This window comes from Varroa jacobsoni, unplaced genomic scaffold (assembly GCF_002532875.2).
Source record: "Varroa jacobsoni isolate VJ856 unplaced genomic scaffold, vjacob_1.0 scaffold_820, whole genome shotgun sequence".
Classification (NCBI taxonomy): Eukaryota; Metazoa; Arthropoda; class Arachnida; order Mesostigmata; family Varroidae; genus Varroa; species Varroa jacobsoni.
In genome coordinates, this window is record NW_019213722.1 from 88,803 (window position 1) to 110,170 (window position 21,368).

The 21,368-nt window shown below is 39.2% G+C and overlaps 1 protein-coding gene and 1 long non-coding RNA gene across 9 annotated transcripts in view; one reads left to right on the top strand and one right to left on the bottom strand.

Moving 5' to 3' along the window:
- Positions 1-21,368, bottom strand: part of LOC111264082 (1-phosphatidylinositol 4,5-bisphosphate phosphodiesterase delta-4) — a 49,208-nt gene that overhangs the window by 15,636 nt on the left and 12,204 nt on the right. For 4 of the 8 annotated variants that reach the window (XM_022839669.2, XM_086969945.1, XM_022839668.2 and 1 more), the window contains 2 exons: positions 12,589-12,762; positions 2,195-2,362 (listed from right to left, as the gene is read on the bottom strand). In XM_022839669.2, the coding sequence (XP_022695404.1) occupies positions 2,195-2,362; positions 12,589-12,762 (342 nt within the window). Of the gene's footprint in view, positions 1-2,194; positions 2,363-7,785; positions 8,949-12,588; positions 14,388-21,368 lie in introns of those variants that run through there. The other 4 variants (XM_022839673.2, XM_086969947.1, XM_022839671.2 and 1 more) reach the window with 4 other exon arrangements.
- The window catches only part of LOC111264086 (uncharacterized), a 16,806-nt gene continuing 2,281 nt past the window's right edge, over positions 6,844-21,368 (top strand). The window contains exons 1-2 of the long non-coding RNA XR_002682642.2: positions 6,844-7,116; positions 15,162-15,209. This is a non-coding gene — a long non-coding RNA (uncharacterized LOC111264086). The remainder of the gene's footprint in view (positions 7,117-15,161; positions 15,210-21,368) is intronic.

Here is a 21,368-nt window from a genome sequence, read left to right on the forward strand (position 1 = left end):
ATATATACATTGTACTCTTCGCGAATGATTAGTTCGAATTGGTTACCCCCGTCCTGCATGAACATGAAACTTCTAAGGGAACTATTAATGCTAACTTTACACAGTTTATATGTATATATATATATATATAAATCGATAACAAATGTTATATAGATTTATTATGTATGAGAATTATTTCTTAAGGTTTTCTTTATAATACATTATAAAATACGTTCGATCCTTTAACGAGTAGTTTGAATAACACTAAGAACACCATATATATCCCATCTGCCAGACCATACATAGACTAGAAGGTTCGTACTCATCGCTTCTGCCGTTGACTTACTGATCAAAGTGGATCAGACGAACGATGATAAAGTTATTTAGACGATAACTGATCCGAACCGACCCGTGTGATCTCTCTAATTGCTTCATCCTCGCTAGGTCAAGGTCGCTGCTCCATGGTTTAAAACATCAGATCATATAGCTTTCTCATACGGTTCTAAACATAAAAATGGCTCTGTGGGCGTGAGGGTTTGTCAGAGAGTCCATTAGTCTATTACAGGTCAACTTTCCTCCGCGAACTACCCTTACTCGTCCGCTGACCGAAGTTAAGTCACGCACCTGTGACGCCCGGGGTCGACATTATTGCCTGCCGTTTGGCCTGGCTCTACGACAGAGACCGTGACGCACGCAGACTCGGTTAGTCCAACATCGATTACTCCGCCACGTGTCTTCGTTGGGCAGACAAACGAACGGAACTTAATCTAATGTAAGTTGTGCACGAACAGCAGTGTCATCTGCGTTGCTTAATTCGACCTGGCTATTTCGTGATCGTACGTATTTTCACGCACAAAAATAACAATGATTAAATCGCAAGGAAAGACGATCAGATAGGGGCTTCGTTCCTTTACTGTCGTCCATTTTAACCTTGCCTACTACTTTCTCTCTTTACTCTAGGCTGTCTCTTTGTAGCGAACCTATTTGTTTGGAAATTATTTCTATGTATATGATTGATAAGCAGAGAAATATATTCCGCTAGAATGCCTGCAGCGAAGGTACAAGGCTTGCCTAGCCTTTTCTAATTTGCACCTGCCAAACTACTCATGTCTCTACCTTATGCCAGTTTAAGATACGTCTGGCCGTAAAATACGTAGCGCTATATCAGTGTGTACAAGGCAAACGCAGCAACAAAAAAAAACAAATGCTATTTTGTTATTGGTAGCCTCAAGTTACCATGAGTATGGTCCAAGCAGACCACAGAGGTTGGGGGTCTACAATCGGGAATTTGCCTGGAAAAATATTACCTTCTGTTTTAGCAAGCTCAACTATTATAATTCTAACCACATGATGTTGCATAATACTAATCGAATTAATGTACGAGCCGGGCCTCGTTCCGGCGGACCTTTTCAAGGCTCACTTATATTTCTCAGCATGGGTTTTTCTTCATGGAACGATTTAGGATGATCTCACGATTTCGGCTCAAGTCGAGCCAACATCTTCTAAACCTGGTTCTGTTCTCCGTGCGTCCGACGCGCAGAGATAGACCAGCTGTTTATGGTGCACGAATCTCGAAACGACATTTCTTCCCGCGAATTCTTTCGGGATCTTTGACATTTTTGGTAGCTGAATCTATACTTGTGTAAAAATCTCGTCTACCTACATGTCCCTTATGCCTATGACGTTTGTTCCGCTGCTGCAATATGTGTGTGAATAGTAGCACGTCGTTGATGTATTGAACTACCTAGCCGAAGCTCTTCGGCTACACTAACCTCCAGCGCCACAGGCATGTACCGCATCTTTGATTACTTTTTCGTAATAAAATATAATACTCAGATATATCATCATATAATACTCACGCTATGGTGTTTCTTTTACAATATGGCTGTAATAAATAAGTCTTAAAGGCAGCCATTCTCCTAATTTGTCGTAATAGAAACCTATGGGACACTTCTTTATGTGTAAACAATAAATCGATACGGCAGGTTTTGACGGTGTGTAGTTTTTCATCGTTTCAATTAGGGTTACGCGCACATTCGTATAATATAATTAATTTCTAACTATACTTAGCACCAACTCTGACTAATATTATTTGTATCTATTAGGAAATGAAGTGTATGTACATAGAGCGCTAAAACGGTATAAGCAAGGCGGCACATGCAGCGTCCTGAAGTACCTAGTTCTTCGACAGGAACCAAACTGTGGCGAAGCTCACCGATTAAGTTAAGGGTCGAGTTGGTCGAACTGAGTACAATAGAAAAGCAGAGCTCCTCGCGGACCTGCAGATTACGCAAGGTTCTACGCCGACGTCGATGCTCGTCTACCTTGTGGAATACATCTGTTGAATAGCCACGTCGGACTTCGCCGATATTGCGGATCGCGACTGTAGTTTGAAACAAATGTTGAAAAGGCGAACAGACACCAAAAAATTAAACAAGGAAATTAGCGCAACGTTAAATATAGATAAATAAAAACAGTAACAACACTAATTGTCATATAAGCCTATATATTACGATTCTATTCAATATTTATAAATGTCATGTTTGATAGATGATATCCCTCCTCGTGTATCAACACGAATGTTTTCCACAGCGTTCTTTGTCGTTGGGGGGTATTTGACATGGGACAAGGTTTGACATAAAGATTGCGCAGACATGTAGAAACCTGTGTCTAGAAATAGACATGCCGGATAACAGGAGATCAGAAACCCTTTCAACTACATTACGATTTTGGCTATTACCTAGTGTGGTCTTAAATGTGTGTGCGTGATGTTATACAACTCTATTGTCTATCTTACTAAGTAACGTGCAGTTCTACCAAAAATATTTATCACATAAATATTTCAATAGATCGATAAAGTATGGCTGGATTGATAGCTGTTTCGGGGTAATCCAGAACGCTGTAAGTCTATTTAATGAGTCTTTGCTAACTATAGATGGCGGCCTGCGGCCTATTGGCCTCTCTAGCTCAGGTGCGTATATTGAAACATTCAGTTCAGCACTCCCTAATCGATACAACAATATAAAACAATTAATAACACCATTTGCTTTGCCTGGGCCTTTTGGGGAAAAACAATCAAAGCACGAAACTTAGATCGAGCTCGTAGGCTAAAAGAACAAACGTAGATCTAAATCTAAGTAATTTGGGTTGTGTCTATTTTGGGCCGTAGGTTTAGCTGAACGGCAAAGGTTTCGCAGAATATCCTGGACATAACGCGCTAATAGCAAAGGACGATTTACGTCAAAATCTGTAAATTACCCCCAATCGTTTGCCGACAGATATAAGATGTCCTGTTACGTACCGTCTGCCGGTACTCTGTCTGGGCAAACAGATGTTTACGTGCATTGTAAACGTGTACCTTCTATTTTTACAACAGTCGCTCTAACAGCTCCGAATGAGTAAAAAAGAAATTTGAATGACAGGCGCCGCCCTTTAGGCAATGAAAAGATGCCGGCCATATAAATGCACCGTAAGCGCTATTCTTTTAAGGTCACCGAATCGCTTATCAGGCGCTTGTAAATCGACAAAATCAGATCTCTAATTAGTCGTGCTTACGTTTTTTATAAGAACTATAGACGAACGTATCTAAGACTGTCTATGATATGTCGAGCTGTTTTTTTCAACTAGTACATATGTAAGGCTTGAACACCGTATTTGGTACGATCCAAAACAAAGAAACTTACTATACGAGGCATAAATTCAGCTAACTCAGCTCAATTTGTGAAGCGGAAACATTATCGACCACCTTCTAAGGCTAGTTGCCACAGGCTTGTCATGGCAGTGAACGCAGAGGAAGTGAAAGATAGCCGATCAGGGCAAAAGTTCTCTTGAAAGTCTCTTTCTCTGTAAAAACAGATCAGTGACAAAAAGGCAATCTTCTTTAGCCAATTCTCAATAATAACAGCATTTTAATATAACATGCGCAAAATATGACCGCTGTTTTAGGTTTAATCATCAGCGTACAAGGGATGAAAGACATGAAAATGTCCTTAGATTTGTTTTCCAATTGCTACACCCAGCCATTGGCGATTTTCGATCATGTATATATAAAGTTCATAGCGCCGTACGTCGATCAGCATCGGAAAGCATTATGCAAGTTACATAACAATTCCTTTCTGTCGAAGTTGGATCAGCTTGCTAACAGCAACCCATTATTTTAAAGGTAAAAGTTCGAAACAGAAGATCTTTGTTCAGGCAAGCGTATGCGAGAACTAATCGGGCTCCATGATTTAAGTGAGAGCTCTTAGTCGATACAAGATCCTCCTGTAAAAAAAGTATACATGGAAAGGAAGCTGGAGCTGGAGGACCGCATAACACTTTACAATTATGCCAAATATCATTGTCCGGGGCCCGTTTATGATGCATCACATGTTGACGGCCTGTCGACTGTTTTTTTTCGAATTTTCCGCCATGTGGTCGATTCGTATTTACATGTCAGACAAATGTTCGTTCTATATATTATCGCATTGTACATCGCATGATAATCAGGAAAAAAGGAAATAGTAAGTACGACATCGGAGTACTGAAGTATTAAAGCTATGTATGTTAATAAATATTATACTTTGATCACTGCAATACTTCTAGTTATGATGAATGACCACCACTTTGGATTGGTCGTTCATCTTCCCCTAAATCAGCTTCGATTTATTTATTTTTGTGTAAAAACCTCTAACTTAACAAATCATCATACAATATCCTGGTTGAATGGAAAAGCTTCGTCATAACGTATTGGTTAAAATCAAGTTTTCTACGGCACAAAGCAAATGTGTTCATTGAGCCGAAGGCTTTCGTCAATCGGCGATGATTCTTGTACCTATCATCTGAATTGAGCCAGTCGGCTGGTACAAAATCTTTCTTTGAATAGAGTAAACAGTATGTGCACAGCCGTACGGCGCATGCGCGGACTGTTTGAATTCGCGCGGATTGCTTATGCAGGCTAAATGCACAATGAGGCATCGATCATATCGATCGAATTTCCGCTTTGATAACCATACTGCCCTTAGCTCACTTCGAGATGATGCGGGGCAAAAACGCGATGGTATCTACGGATGTCTTCCACGTAATTAAAAACGATGCTTACACTTGAAAGAATCGCTGCTATGCCAAGGTCCCTAGTCAGAGTAAAGACATATTTAGAAAGCTACACATCAAACGACGTGTGAAAATTTACTTTTATATACATACGATAGCAATTTTTGCGAAAAAAAAAAACAATTCACTGGAAAAACTTGTCAGAAATGGCGGCAGTTTACTCACATGTGAAACTACTTCTTCGTAAAAAGATGACTTTATAGTTGTATTGAATAGGCTTTCGAGATAACGCGTCGGCCGTATGAGCGTGTGTTGAAAAAACAGGCGAACTATCGCTTTTAAAAAGTCATGGATACGCTAAATATTTTAATCGGTTTTAATCAGACAGAAACATTTAGCGTTAGGTTTGTATTCTGTTGCAAGATAACAGTACCACATAGGTAAAAGTTTGATCCAATTTTAAAAGGTGAAAATGACTGTTTCAAGCGTCCCGTTGACATGTCTAAAATACAAATGAATTCGTTCAGATTTACTATTGTCCTCTACGTTGGCTCCCACTTGTCCATCTGTCAGCCATTAATAAATACGCTGCTAGCTTTATCTATTTTCTTAGGTACCAAATTTAGCCGCTTCTAGGACCTACTGGCATAGGCAATATGCACCAGGGCTTTATACATATGGCAGGCGCTTGTGTGACCAATTAACTAGGTTAAGAAATCAGGCTTGTGTCTGGCAATAATACAAAGATCGTGCGACTCGTCCGGGGTTAACAGCTGTTTGCTTCTTGATGGCCCTCGACTAATGCTTATCAATGCTCACGCGGTTCAAACGTATAACCGTTCCAAATAGTAACACTGATTCTGATCGCGTGTACTTGCCAAGGAGTATTCACCATACAGTAAACAATACATTGAATCATTTTGGCAACATATACGGGAGAAAGTATTGCCGACTGATTCATTATTGTGAAAATTTCTGGCTTTTTTTAACGCTTATCAACAACTTTGTCACGTTTACCGGTTCAGCGAAAGCCAAGCGACAATCAAACGCCTGTGCTAGGTACGTATTTACTTGAAGTTCAATTGCAACATCAAGTATATGGTAGCATATAATTGACTCAACGATGAGTCTATGGGAGTAAATGTATTAAGTGTCGAAGAATTACGCTGTCTATGTATTATAGTCGGAGATGAAATTATAAGATTGTTTTGAAATAAAATATTTCAATATGCCACAGATAAATTTGGTTTCCTAAAGCGTTTTATGAAAATGTCGTCGATAGCAGCTTCGGTGACAGCATGCTCTTCTATTGTATACGTTTTGCCGGTTATCTCAACGGAAACGTGCAAACGTCATCTTCATACCACAGCAGCTTTAGACAGAAAAAAGTAGCTTTTCAAGCTCCAGCGCATCGTCTGGGTCCAGGCAGATGCGCGAAAGCAGACGTCATGCCCTCTTGCGGGTGTTATCATTAACTTTTGCATAGTATACGTCAAGGATGACATGCTAGATTTCAGTGTGTATTTTTATCACTGATAGGATATAAGGTTAGCGTGTAGCCTAAGAGGTACGTTCTTACCTCAGAAGTGCTTCATTCAGTGCTGTAAGGCTTTATCAATGAATAGTAAATCATTGTTTCAAGTAAGATTAAATTATAAACTACAATGAAGCATTAGTCTTACAACACTAAGAGTACACACAGACACGCTATACTCTGATGCATAGGAATTTTTTTGCTAATCTTATTTATTCCCCCAACGTTTGGTGGCAAGGAAGAATGATTCATTGGAAAATTGTAGTCATTATTTTGTAAAGAGCCTCTAATATAATCAAGATGGAACAGGCACTTTTCGAAATTGTCCTGAGTCCTGGATGTCCGATTCGAATAGTTAGCATGGTCGTTTGTGCCGTCACTGTTTATATGTAATAGTCCATACCTAACTTAGGTAAGAGCGTATTTTGTATATACGCAAACGATACTGCCGGTCGTATCGCTGTTTTGTCCAGGTCGAATTGATACCTTTATCGTGTACGGACAGAACGACCCAACGTATACTACTCAATCAGCTACAATCATCTGTATAACATCATTGATACTAATTTCGAGTAAGTAGAATGCTGTCAAAAGACCTTTCTCCGGTGGAACTTGATGCACGGGGTCAGATTCTTAAGGGCAAGTTACACAAAGCCCAGATTGCATGTTCAAGCAGTAACTCAAACTAGTGCAACACTACAATAGCATGCGTACTATATCGTTCTCGAAGTTCTAGTTTCCACAAAATATTAATTAAGCACAAAATATGTGCTTATCTATTTGGATCTAAGGATATGCTAATGAATTACTATGGTAGCATTCAGATAGTTCAGACATTTTCCGCGCATTCGACAGATAAACCGCGCTTATTATTTCCGCTTTGGCTACCGCCTGATCGCGAGACTGATGCTGAACGCGGATGTATAAGGAACAGAGCCTAACCTGTAGTAACTGTCGTATCGATGTGTTCTTATGAAAAAACTGCTAATTAACAGCTGGCTACATGGCTAGATGACATAATTATACTGTCGTCACCTCGATTGCTAAGCGTGTATAAATGTATGCGAAGTCGTTCTCAAGTAGAATAGAACAATTCTATGTGCTAGTGGGTATTCATCAATACGCTTGGGTGCATGGTTAGCACAACCGCTGTTCAATAGGTGAAGGCCAATTGTGGGCTGTTCAATCTATGCGCGTTCGTATAGCGGAGAATTTTAGACCCATATCATCAAATTTACTACCTGAACTACTAGTTTTATTGCCGCTGTCGTCGTCGTCGTCGTCGTCGTCGTCGACACATTCCACGCAAATTTGGATGATCTCTGCAGTGGGCTGTGCCCCCGGGACAGTTGCCGACATCCCCAGCTGTACATCTTCGTTTTTACATGAGCGCTTGCGCTTTCTACGACTTGCATGAAACATCCCTATTAGGAATCTGCTAAAAACGCTGAATTTCATGAAGCCGGCGGCTGTGGCGGTACCATTAACACCAGCGATCAATCGCTCACTCTTCTCTTTCTGCAACTCAGCGTCCTTAGATTCGCTCACTTATTAATCATATATGTGTAAGTAAGAGTTCACCTGTGTACCTAATCGCGCCGAATACTGCTATATGTACATTTCAGTTTCCTATCGGATGCTGATTTTAATATGTGCTAATCTTTTCATTTGTGTCCAGTTATAGGGACGTTACCAACAAACAAGATCATTGATGCAATCCTGAGTTCGCACAGTCCTTGTTCCCAGGCCGCGAGGTATCGCGGGAAAAACAGACTAGATTGAATATTTAGAGAGTTCACCAAATTCTCACGTACTTGATAAATACTGACCGTCATGAAACCTTTGTCACAGCTGCCTCAAGTAGATTTGAGGTTGTTTACCGATTTCACTTGATGCATAGTGACACGGCAAATATGGTTCTACCTCAATGACATTTTAAAATCACAAGGTACTTCACAGCACTTTACAGGTTCAGAGTTACTGGCTTCGGAAGATAGTTATTACCCGAAGTGAAACTATTCTGTTTTATTTTATACTGTACGTGTAGTAATCAAACGTTTTGTTGCAGAAATAAGTGTTGCCTTCTTTGTTAATCAAAAATGACGGGCGACAGTACCTCACGAAAGGTCTAGTGAATATTACAGCACTTTTGTGCTGTCTACCAACAAGGTAACAGGATCACTTTTGAGAAGAGAAATCAAGGTCGTTTATAACAATTCGGTGTACCTCAGTAGATGACCTTGTACAATAACGTCAGAACTGCAGGAATTACGATTCGATCGCTATTGATAATCTTCCGTGTGTCGTCTGGTCTTGACCGAATGGCACGGGTCTTGTGAACAACTCTTTCAGCCTTACAGTTCATGTTTGCCTTATTTAAGCGATCCTGGAATTCGTCAGGCTGGTTTGGCGAACGATTTCTGGTCGATGGCCCTTTTTAAAGGGGATACAAGTGGGGTCGTCAAGTGGGAGAGGGTAGGTACTGGGGTGAGGGGAAATGCAGCCAGACCGTGCCTATCGGACCTCATGTATGTGACGGGCTCATAGGTCGAATGCGGTACGTATCTTTTTTGATTTAATAAAACCTTGAATGTCTGTTAAATATTTCAGGAAGAACCCATAGGAAATGGGAGGTACCATTCAACCGTGTCGAAATTTCAATTGTATTCTATAGAATATTGGTCTATCACCACTTTCGTCAGAATAGATCGCGTAACCTAAAGCGCATGCCGCAAAGCGTCTGAGGAGCAAATTTAAGGCAGGAACACTCACTAAAAAGCGGCATCGCAAGTCATAATTGTCTTATTTCGAGCAAAGAAGGCTACAGCTCTACTCAAAACGCTGTTTGAGTAGAGATCATCTGAAGCAAGTAATAATATTAATGAGTTGGCTGATTTCGTTTGCTTAAACTCTTAGCTACCCTTAAACGCCGACGTTAACGCTAGGTTCATACGGTTGATGTTTACCAGAGGCATTTCCCGAACAGACTTGTCCAGTCTAACTGTAACACTGTCCTAAATTACCTTCAACAAAATGCACTAATTCTCTAATCTTTTTTTTTTTTAACTTTTCAAGCTAAAAACGGAGTGCGTGCGGCTGAAGATTTGATCGGCTTGATTTCTACGTCGTATGCCTATACACGTATATATATATATATATATATATATATATATATATATATGTATATATACCAGATCTACGGCATTTACGGATGCCAGCAGGAGTCTCTTGTTTATGCAATTTCTCGTTTGGGCTCCATACTCCATTCGTACATTTTATGCATTTTTTTTTCAAACTACTCCGGTCTGTGACACTTATATTGGCTTCCAAGTTTGCCACCAAATAGATCATGTAAAAACTATCTAATGGCGTCAGAGGCAGAGATGAGCTTTGCACTCACCTTGAGTCTTTTTTATCGTCGTTCATTTACTCGGAATCGGCAAACATCTCTAGCCAGTGGCGATTAACTGTAGACGCCTGTTGTTATTATCGTGCTTCTATATTTATAATAAGATAGTTGAAAAATTTGCATCATTTATTTACAAGAGGAGCTTAACGAATTGCTACCCGCTTCATCTACGGGCACCTTTGCCGCTACTGATAATGTAGAAAAACCTAAGCGAGCGATGGAAAAAAAATAGTCGCGATTTTTTCTGAAATCTTGTTACGGTATCATGATTTATGGTTAGATCTACTGAGGTATTTTCGAATGAACCACTATATATATCATATATCGAAAAAGGGTACCGAGACTCTTTCGGTCCTGTAAACCCATTACGTTATCGAAGTACGCAGTTTAAGAAAACAATTAAATAACATACGCGCCTCGGCAAGTATCACACTGTACATCGGCGTTTGTTATACCCATACATATATATATATATATATATATATATATATACATAAGTCGTATAAAGTAAAACTCTGCTTAAAAAGACAAATATGGCTATCAAGTAAAATGTTAGGGGTGGCTAACCTTGCCCACATTTGCTACACAACCCACATTTTGCTGCTCCAACTTGAGCAAATTTTTGTTTAGCAAGGTTACATTATAACTGGAAATTAAGCCGGTTTTACTCTACAATTTTAGTCAGACATTTACAAAAATCACGCCGTAAACGTGGAAGTACAGAATAGATTCTGCCAACGTTCTGCACGACGAAGGAATTGGTAAGCCGGGGTCTCAAATACACTTGTGAACAATGATGTATGATCAAATCATCTGCGCACGCAACCTGCCTGGGTCTTTGGCCCCTCAATGGAATTAACCGACTTCGCAGTCGTCTCTTGTGATACTTTAAAGCTCAGGATGCATGGCGCACAACTTAAGTTTCGTTAATGCTCGGAACACACTTATATTAGATTGAATAAGTGAATTAACGATTTCTATTTAATCTGTCCGACGGATGTAGTACAACGACTACGTATCCAGTGGACTTTTTGTGGATTATATCGATGTAGCATTGCTAATTATAGAAACAGTAGGATGGGCAAATATTCTGAGAAAAATGCTAGAACAGCAATATGCATTGGCGATATTAATGAACACGCACGCCTTCTACAGTTCTGTGAAAAAAAAATAGGTAAAGGGTGGATTTGCAAGCAAGTGACGCTTTTAGCCGTTTATTTATGTGACATCAAAGCAAACATTTATTAAACAGTGTGGGTGAATTGGATGTGGGCAGAGACAATCTCAGTACTGGCGTGTTATCAGGGACAGTGGAGAGGTCACGATCTTCCACTAGGGCCTTGATGTTGCTCTGAAGGCAGCGGGTCTTGCTATAGCAACAGGATTAGACGGACTGATTTAATGTTTCTAGCAAACGAAAATATGAGCCTTTCATAGCCTTCCTCAATACCCTTTGGATTGTAGATGTACAAATATCGCAATTGCCCTATTTAATATACTCAAGCTTCAATAGAAACTTCTAGTTTTATTCTAACAGATACTAGCATGCAAGTACATTTAACACTTACCTACTTTCATGAACTCGGTACTTTTATTTAACAAAAAAGCACAAATTCAATTTCCCGTAATTCGAAAGCAACGAGCTAATTAGAAATGCCAGCACAAAGTTTTAACGGAAGCAGATGGGTACTGCGGATGGAAGAACGACTGCTCCTATATTAGCTATGCAAACGATATCCTCTACCGCGTTAAAGTAGTGCCGAATGAAGTAGCAGTGGAATGAAGAGCAAACAGAGTGATTTTGTTTTAAAATTTTTCAACAAAAATGGGGGCGCACTTCAAACGTATGAACGCATTAAAGAATCTAATCTTATTTGACCACATTACGGTAGTTGATCGTCCGGCGTACAAACATTAAGTCCATTAGTCCACATGTCGTGTCACACAAAGCATGGTCCATAAGTGGAAGAGGTAATGAAAAGATTCTATATGAAGCAGCTAAAATTCGAAAACAACAATACGCCACTTTTATCGCACGACAACGCTGGATCTCGCACCACAATGGCGAAAACGCAGAAGTTACATTTAGAGACTCTCTATCATCCATTATACCCGTCAGGGTCATACTTCTCTCACTGAGTATTACACCTAATATCTTGCCAACCTCTCAATGGAAAAATTATTCAAATCTCAACATAATGTCAGAACTGCCTCATAATATCTCGTATTCCTGTATGTAGAGGACTTGGAATTCTCGCGGAATAAATGATTCAAGTGGCAGAAGATCATGGATAATGGCGCATTCTTCGATTCGGTTGAAAATAAAATAACTAAGTTTGCGAAAAAGTTTGAGAAGTTAAAGTTCACTGTATGAAACAACCCAATACTATATTATCTATATGTTGTCCGCCAATGACGGTACCGTTTTCTACACGTGTACATGTAAGTTAAATCTTAAGAGAAGGCGGTATCGGATAGCATTGTTCTTTTTTAGGGGGCAAATCAGAAATGATCTTTTCTGCTAACAAACTAAATACTATATCGAGCATCTCTGCCAAGTTTACATTTAAGTGAAAATTTACTGGAACAGGTGAGGTAAACTCAAAGTTTCAAGATGACGTTCCCAGGTACTCACGTTCGGGCGCTTTATTCATACAAAAAAAGCCTTTGTGCGAAGGGTAGTACAGAAGGAACTCGTGTGAGGGGTCGAGATAGAAGCGCCGCGTCACCACCTTGGAGGCCGATACGACCTTGTGCAGAACTGTGCCTCTCTCCAGGACAAGCAACAGCTCTGGGAAATCGGCTAAGCCTGCAAGCACAGAGTGACAACAAGTACTAACGACAACAATAATAATACATTGGCAACTAACATAAACGTGAAACAACAACGCCAGTCACACAAATGCATGAGTGATAAGAACAACTGCAACATAAGGCATCAGAGCAGCTAAGGGAAACATTGAACAAACAGAGGCGAGCATTCCATTATACTTGAAAATCATCAGTAATTTGCCTCTGGGCTAAAAATTGCGACGAAATAAAAAGAAATTAAAGACAGAATGCTTAAATGTTTGTTCGTTATTTTAGTGTGTGTTACCTTTTTGTGTTAGTGCGTGGCCTTATGCACCAAGTGTAGGCTGTAAGTGGTATGAGTCATACCTTTAAGAGAGCTTAAGCTAAATTGTGAAGGCGATAAATACATTCCACGAAAAGTATTTATACATGGCTATTAAAATTCTGCCAGAAGTCTGTTAAAAGTAAAATTACTCATAAAACACCGTGTATCAGGGCCATTATTTGGAAGCATGATTGAAATTACTAAATCAGCACCAACGAATACATCTAATTAGGAATGTTTTCATTACTTCATTAATAAAGACATGGTTGTACACAGAATTACGTGTACCTAACTTAACACTCATATCGTCATACTTTCGTACTTATCTTCTCTAAGCCACGATACAAAGCAGGAAGCTATAATTACTAATAATTCTTGTATACAGAGCATCATAACAAGACCTAGGCTCGTTATTCCTTGTCTTTACTATTTCTACAAGCAAGATTGGATAAGAATGAGGGATGGATTTTTTTTTTCGTGACCTGTATCTCCATAGTGGAACATCATAATAACTGTAGTAAAGCAATGCTATGTATACATTCATTCTAGTCAGTAGCAAGTAGAGTCACTTTCCTCTAGCCGTATCCAACATACATTTAACATATGAGGTCACACTATGGTCTTGATATTTCCCTTTCGATAAACTGAACGTTAACGCCGTTTACTCCAGCTGAAGTCAACGTGACTGCGTCTTAAGCAGAGTTCCTGGCTTTCTCAGCATCCCTTGAATAAGTTTCATATTTAAGTTTAACGTTGCACGACATTAAACACCGAAACTAGCAATTGTGTTCAAATCAGTTGTAGCAGTTCTCTAACATTTCCATGTCACGCTATATACAAAAACCAGAGCAGGTTGTGTTAGGATCGCTTTGATTTCCGTCGGCTTTAATGAAGTAACGATTTCTGTGAAGTAATTAAGTTGTAGATACCCGCGCACCGCCACGTTACAGTCACTTCATCACCATCATCACAGTTGCCCTAAGAGCTAATTGTCTAAGCTAATTGCAAGAACCTGCTAGTATAGGCAGCATGGAAAAGGCATACGGAGTGAAGCAGGCCTGATGGCAATGTTTACTCCCATTATAAAATTATATAGAAAGGGAATTATTGTAGCGTGCATTAATGCTATTTAAATTTAATTCGTCGCGTTTTTTACTATTTAGTTTTAGTTTGTCAGTTACTCAGATTTGCTAAACTGTAATGTCTATTGTTAATGATGAAATATTTCGATATTTTTTACACATCCTATAGCTGAAAGTGAAGTGATATTTGTAAGGATCAGCGTAAAGAACAGGTTCTGAAGTGGCTTGCCATTTCTGCAAAAAAAGAAACCCAGAATGTTAAGTTAGTAAATTCAATGGTAACAAATTTCCCGTTTCCTTTTCTGTAAAAGTACTTTATTTTCGCTGTTCTGCATTGCCTGTAGATGAATCCCCAAATTGTTCAGATGTCTTGGCATTAAGCTATCTATAATACAATTAAGCTAAAGCCCGCCAATGTTATCCTGAAAAAAGTGATATAAAAGTGGGTAGAACGAGGAGTTTAATGAATACGAAAATTAAAAAAAAAAAAAAAAATATATATATATATATATATATATATAGTAGAGTGTATTTAAAATAATGAAAAGGCCCTACATTTCATGTGCCGTATTATTTTTCCAAGAACCTGAGTGGGTTTATTGAAAGGAATCCGTATATTCAAGGCTATGCAAATAACACACTCTACGTTTTCAGAAGAGCTACCTTGTTCGTCTGCCTCATTTATCGATAAACAAAACATATATTTGATACATCCCTATACTAACTTGTGACGTCGTTCTACTTACAAGCTCAAGTTTGTACGTCAAGTTAGAACCGTACTATTGGACCCTGTCTCTGTTCAATGCTCTATTGGATCTGCTGTGATGAATATGCTGCGCTATATAATTTTTTGGAACTACACTTGAACATGAAGTGGCTTTTAAACATAGTAAGTCGCTTGAATTTACAAATAATGCAACGTCATCATCATACGGATTGTCGAATCAATTGCTTTCTTTGGGTCCGGCTGGGCATTATCACAGCCTTTTTTTTTTGTTGTTTTTGCAGGGAAAAACGCTAGAAATGCGAGATAAGCTACCAACTACAAAAATTTGCGTAAGTAAACTTGATTTACTGTTTGACACGTATAGAAATGAACAAAGGAACTTTCTAAATTAAGATCATTATTATCTCAAAGTTTGTGTTAATAATTATTTCTACTCGCTTTCAATAACAATATCATCGTCTAACACTACGTTGCCACGGAAAACACCGAAATAAATAATGAAGTCTAGAGATTATAGCATTTTATATAAGACCCAATCATATTGTTTTTCAGATTCTAGTTATAAATAATGTCATCAGGCCTCCCGTTTAAGGAAATATATTAATAAGAAGAATTCCGTTTATTTTCCGCCTGTATAATCGTTTTTATCAACGTTTATGGCAGCCGTCTTTTGTCTTATGAATTCAGCTCTTGAGTTCTCTAAACCTCTAACAAATATCTGACTTTTCCTTCATAGAGTTAGTAAATATTGTTTGACACTGTAACTGACAAAACAGCTGCTTCTAATATAGAACTTGGGATATGTTTATTGACACAAGTTATGTATCGTTGGCGGGGTTCGAAGTAGCGCTCATGGCCGATTTTTCCCAAAGTATATGTGTCTATGCAGTAAGCGTCGAACACTCAGGCGATCCGTTATGTCGTATATGCTGATATTAGATGGTCGATCTATATACTCCTGGCAGGTTTAGATATCTTTTTTTTACAAACTTAGGTGTCTTTTCATTGTTTGACAAACTACTGAAGAAGAACAATTGCAAACAGTGCATAGTTGAATTACTTTCAGGCTTTACCGATATCTTGTAGTGACGATTTAAAGACGAGAGCCGACTGTAGACCGTAGCCTGTGGAAGGCAATTTTTAGCAACTGCATATAAAAATAAAAGAAACCGAAATCGCATTGTCTTGCTTATAGTAGCCCCTGCAACAAAAACTGGACATCAGTTCCAACCAAAGGTAACCTATTGGAAGTAAATTTTTTTACGTATACCTACACTTTGAGTTCAGATGATTCACGAATAATCGTGCTATTTAGCGAGGATTTATATTTAGCGAAACATGTATGGCCCGTTATGGGCGGTCTTGATGGACCGATTGAGAAAAAAACAGCCGTAGCTCAAAAATTCGAAATTGTCAAAAATCCAACTACGTAAACCAAATTTAACCTAGAAAAGCTCATTCTGTTTTCGCAGATTCAGCGTTGCCTATTTCTACGATACGGAAATGTCCTTCTGCTCCTTAGGTAAAAGTATACCCTTACTTTTTCAATTAACAGAAAGAGGCGTTTCAGGCCATGCTCCCCTTGAATTGCATACTAGAGGATACGAACACAAGTGTTGTGCTTGTGTCCTACACCTAATCAGATGATATAGGAGGGTGGTTTTTAATGTAACAAACACAGGCTCACGTACGTTACAGTGACATCGGGGCGTCGCTTCATTTACTTAGGTGGGCCTAACGTCTGATGCACCTATTCTTGCCTTAAATGTACAATTTTTAAATCAACGAACTGGCAAAAATATAATTTGTTCATTTTCCTAGCTTGAAACTGATCTTCTAATTTTTTTATGCATGGAAAGGATATCGCTATCATTTACTAGACTATCGGTATGAAGTCTGTCAATCTACACAGACGTTATAGGAAATTCAATGTATGCATTGTTGCCGAGGTGAGCGCTAGAATGGGTACTATCAGGAATTACAATGCTGCATCTGTTAAAACAGGGACGATTTTCCTTACCGGCAATATATCGCGATCTTTACTATCGCTACATAACACTGTTATGTTCACGTATATATTTTACTTGCTTAACATCGTGTATGATGTACGCAGGTATATCGGTCTCTGACGCACATATTTTGTAAATTGTTGTCAATAATTTTCAAGCTATACGTATAATAAGTGAATTAGAAATGCAGATTAGTATTTGCGGAAACAACACTTGGTAATTAGAAGCTAAGCGTATTCAAATGACTACAAAACTCTGCTACTTAACTTCTACCTATCCCACCAGCCCCAGCGGCCTAGACAAGAAAAAACATGCTCGCGACTAAAAATTGATTCTTATATTAAGTAAACATGACCGCCAGAAAGACACTTCTAGCGCACAAATAACAAAATTATTAACATATCTGTTTTTATCTAGATGCTGTAATATAAAATCATGCGCCCTAAATATTCATATATATATATATATAATATCTAAGGGCAACGAGAATCGTTTACGTTCTCAGCTTCGTCGAAGTGTTACCGACCAGCAAACGATAGTCATCCAGAGCTTTTTATAGCGAGCCTATACGATCGTTTCATATTTCGGAACAGTTACTACTGTTTCATGATGTTTGCCCTGTTTACTCGAAGCGACAGTTTTTCCTCGCTTCAGAATAGGATCATGCCCCCTAATGCATGGGGTGACTGAAGCTCGACTTCTTCTGCTATCGCCGAGCTAAAGAATGGTACCTTCGATGGCAATGTGACTTGGTTCACAGTCAAACGCTCTACCTCAAATCTTACCATTGTGGCCGGGCCAAGCACAACATTTATCCTCGATTTGATTAGTCTTTTTGCTATTTGGATGCGTCAATCTGATCCACTTTTACCGCCATTAATAGTTTTAACGTACTAATATTGACTCGTGCTTGTTTAGCAGTAGCTTTGGAAATTCTTACGATTACTGGTGCGCACCCTAATAAATATATATATGTATATACTGCACGTCTCAGCTCATAAGCAACCTGCTTATGTCGTACTAGATCCTTGGCCTTCCTCCATATATGCTATTCCTATCTACTCAAGCCTATACAGATGGGGTTAACTTTCCCAGTTGGCCGTCATCTGGTCGCATGTGGTCAATTGTGGTACAATGTTTCTTATTTTTTTAGCTGGTCATGTGGCCGCCAATCAGATTATTAGGTACGACACATGCCTTCGTTGCTTGCTACCGCGCTTACGTTAGCCGGCCAACGCATCGAAAAAGACCGTCTAAGCATTAGACGTTCAAGAGGACATACAGCCGAACGATCGATCCACTAAGAATCCACTATCGAAAGAAACGAAGCAGCTTTAGGCTGCGGCATGTCTCCCATTTGGGGCTGATTTATAGCCTAAGCTCGTTGTATAGCAATAACGGACCCAGATTATAGACAGAACATTGTTATAGAGATGACCTGAAATGATATTTGCATTGAAATCATGTCTCCATGCAATCAGACAACGTATGAGGGTGAATAATCCTCTAAAATAACTTACTAACTAAAATATCTTACTTTAGCGTTAACTAAAATAAAATAAAATAGTTAAAATGAATTTTCATTATATATATATATATATATATATATATATATATATGTGCCATAGTAACGTCGGCTCCGTGTGGCAGCATAAGACCTTCTAGCCCGAATGATATTCAACTATACAGTAATGATATCATTGAATACGATTATCCTGGTTACGCTGAGAAAGCCAATGGATCTGTATGAATTTGACACGTACCCTTAATCAATGCTGAACACACGTACCCAGCAAGCCACATAATGATATGCTGACTTATACAAAAAAGGCAGTGAATAATTGTGATAGTACTGTGATGCACTTTGGTCACTATCTCTAATGTTGACTTTCGGTAGACGTTTGAATTAATAGGACAGACAAGTATTCTTAAGCAACGTTTGGATAATACACGATCCCATATCCAAACATGTGCATGTTCGTGCACAGCACGAAAATCGGTCTTTCAGCGAGAACAATAATGCGAGATATGGGAACGCAACCCGAAAAACCTAACAAAACGTCAACTTAGTCAGTCGTGAGTGACTGCGCAAATCCGATTCATCAAAAGGGATCAACGTCTTCTGCCGATGGTTTACTGATCCAAAAATATTATGTATTTAACCTTGCGTAACAATAGCGCGTTTGAATACGACGAGGGAAACAGAAAGCCTGTGTTTGCACATATAAATGAAAAAGTTCAATACAGTATTGGTATAGTCATAAAATAAATTTAAAAACCTTACCCGGGAATAAGCGAGTATTTATATGTAATATGAAAGCCTTCAGGTTCTGTTAAACAGACAATACATTGAGCACAGGCATGGTAGCAGATAGATGAATCTGTCAATGCCAATTCGATACCTCTGCAAAACGACTATACAATTATATTATTGCACTATATGGAAAAACACGTTGTGTATATGTACATTCGCAGACAACCATCATTAGGACATCACGTGACACTGAAGTCTTTCGAAAGCGCTCATACTCTCCACAGTCGTAGGCTCTTCACTTGTCTCAGAGGGTTGAACTTCAAATGACTGGATTCACTGAACCAGATAACTTTCGTATCAATAGGATCAGCCAATCGTTGCGGATCGGTAACGATAAGGTAGCGTTTTACGTTATTCCGGCAATAAGCGCTCTAAAAAAGTTGTTAACGTTTGTCTCCCCTCGAGAACGCGATCTTTTCCGTTCACACATGTACTACACATAAACTCAACGCCACAACGAAATCTAGCCCAGTTTCCCCCATATGTTGCCCCGACAGATCTTCCCAGATCTGAACCATAAGATATTACCAGAGAAATCATACAGAAAGGGGCTTAGGACATAACTGGGAAAACTTCAATTCCTACCAAAATCTGCGAAGCGCAGGCGCGCATTGCAAAGCCTTGACCTCGATGTGACATACTATCTGACACGTTACTTTCTACATAAGTGAATGTATGATAGCTACTTGTATACAAGCGCGCTTGCGGCGCTCTTGCCGCAGTATTAGGCCAGCTCTAACTCGAACGAAACGATTTCAAGGTCAGCCCAAGTAACCGGTTTAAGTTTCTGGCACGTGCCATAGCAAATGAATTTACTGTTGCTTAGTGCAGTATCACTAAAGCCTACTAGAACGACTGTTATTATCTCCATATATTTGAAGCTAAAATGTGAGGCAAACGTCTGATGCGCTAAACATTCAGTCCCCACGCGTCAAAACAGGCTCATATTTCTCAATTGCGGTACACGAAAAATGCATCGGATTCACGTCTTCTGCCGGCCTCGGGTTCAGGTTTTAAAATCCCACCGCTTATTTAGAAAATTTTAGCCATTCCTTATGTGCTATTGTAATTACAAGCGGAAAAAAGCACTACAGAAAGAAGTCGACGGCAACAAATCACGATCGCTGTAAAAGTTAGCAATAAAAATGAACAAAGAAACACATAGCTGCTATTAATGCAGTCTCCATTATGCCGGCGGTGTTGGGTCGGACGTAGTCGTCACTTCCATTAGGTCTTCTTCCACTATCAAGTGGACCACGTAAGTGCCGTGAACTTTATTTGCTATTAGGTATTCAGTCAAAGTTGTTTACAAACGTGCTGTATATCTAGCTAGTACGTCTATGTGGACGGATCGAGTGAGATTCATCTGCATGCATCGCCATTTCAATTAAATCTTTGTCAACGTTAGATTGTATCAAGTTATCCAGATAGCGACATCCACGCAGGTGTTGCACTGTCCTGCGTAAAAAGCATCTGCTTTTATGTCCGATTAGGTCGATCCCACATGCTAGCTGCGAATCACCGTAGCGTCACAAATATCACTAAGGAATTGTTATGTGTTCACACCCACCTTCTGTTAAACAACAAGCCTCGTATCGCTTAGCACAAAAGTAACGTTGACAAGTAAGAACCATGGCAAAGTTAGCCATGCCGCATGACTATCGACAATGGCCATAGCTCTGGCCGATTGTTCGTCTACCTAATTTCTTGTCCTGAGAGTAGGCCTAATTAATTAGCATAACCCGCTTTCACTTAATAAATAATCATCTAGTGCAACCTCAACTTGGTATCGGGTAACGCTTATTCACAGTGCTTAAAAGTAGCCTTTCAAACAAATAACCCTAGAAGGTTTATGACTATAATACGGAATGTGCGATAATCGCCCACACATGGGTACCGTGCGTACACAAATACTATAGAAATTTTAACAATGAACCAGTGGCAATGGCGGAGTAACGGCAGAAAGAAAGCTTTTGTATTTACCTTCGACATATCTTCTCATATATGGTTTATCTCTTTATTCGAGTGCGGGCAACACATTTAGCACAGAGTCAACTTCCAACTAACTTAACTACCTGACGCTAAATCGTCACAGCTTGTTTCGATTATCGCAAACAAAAATACTATGCGAAGCGATCTAACTTCCTTACTACATGGTAAGCACT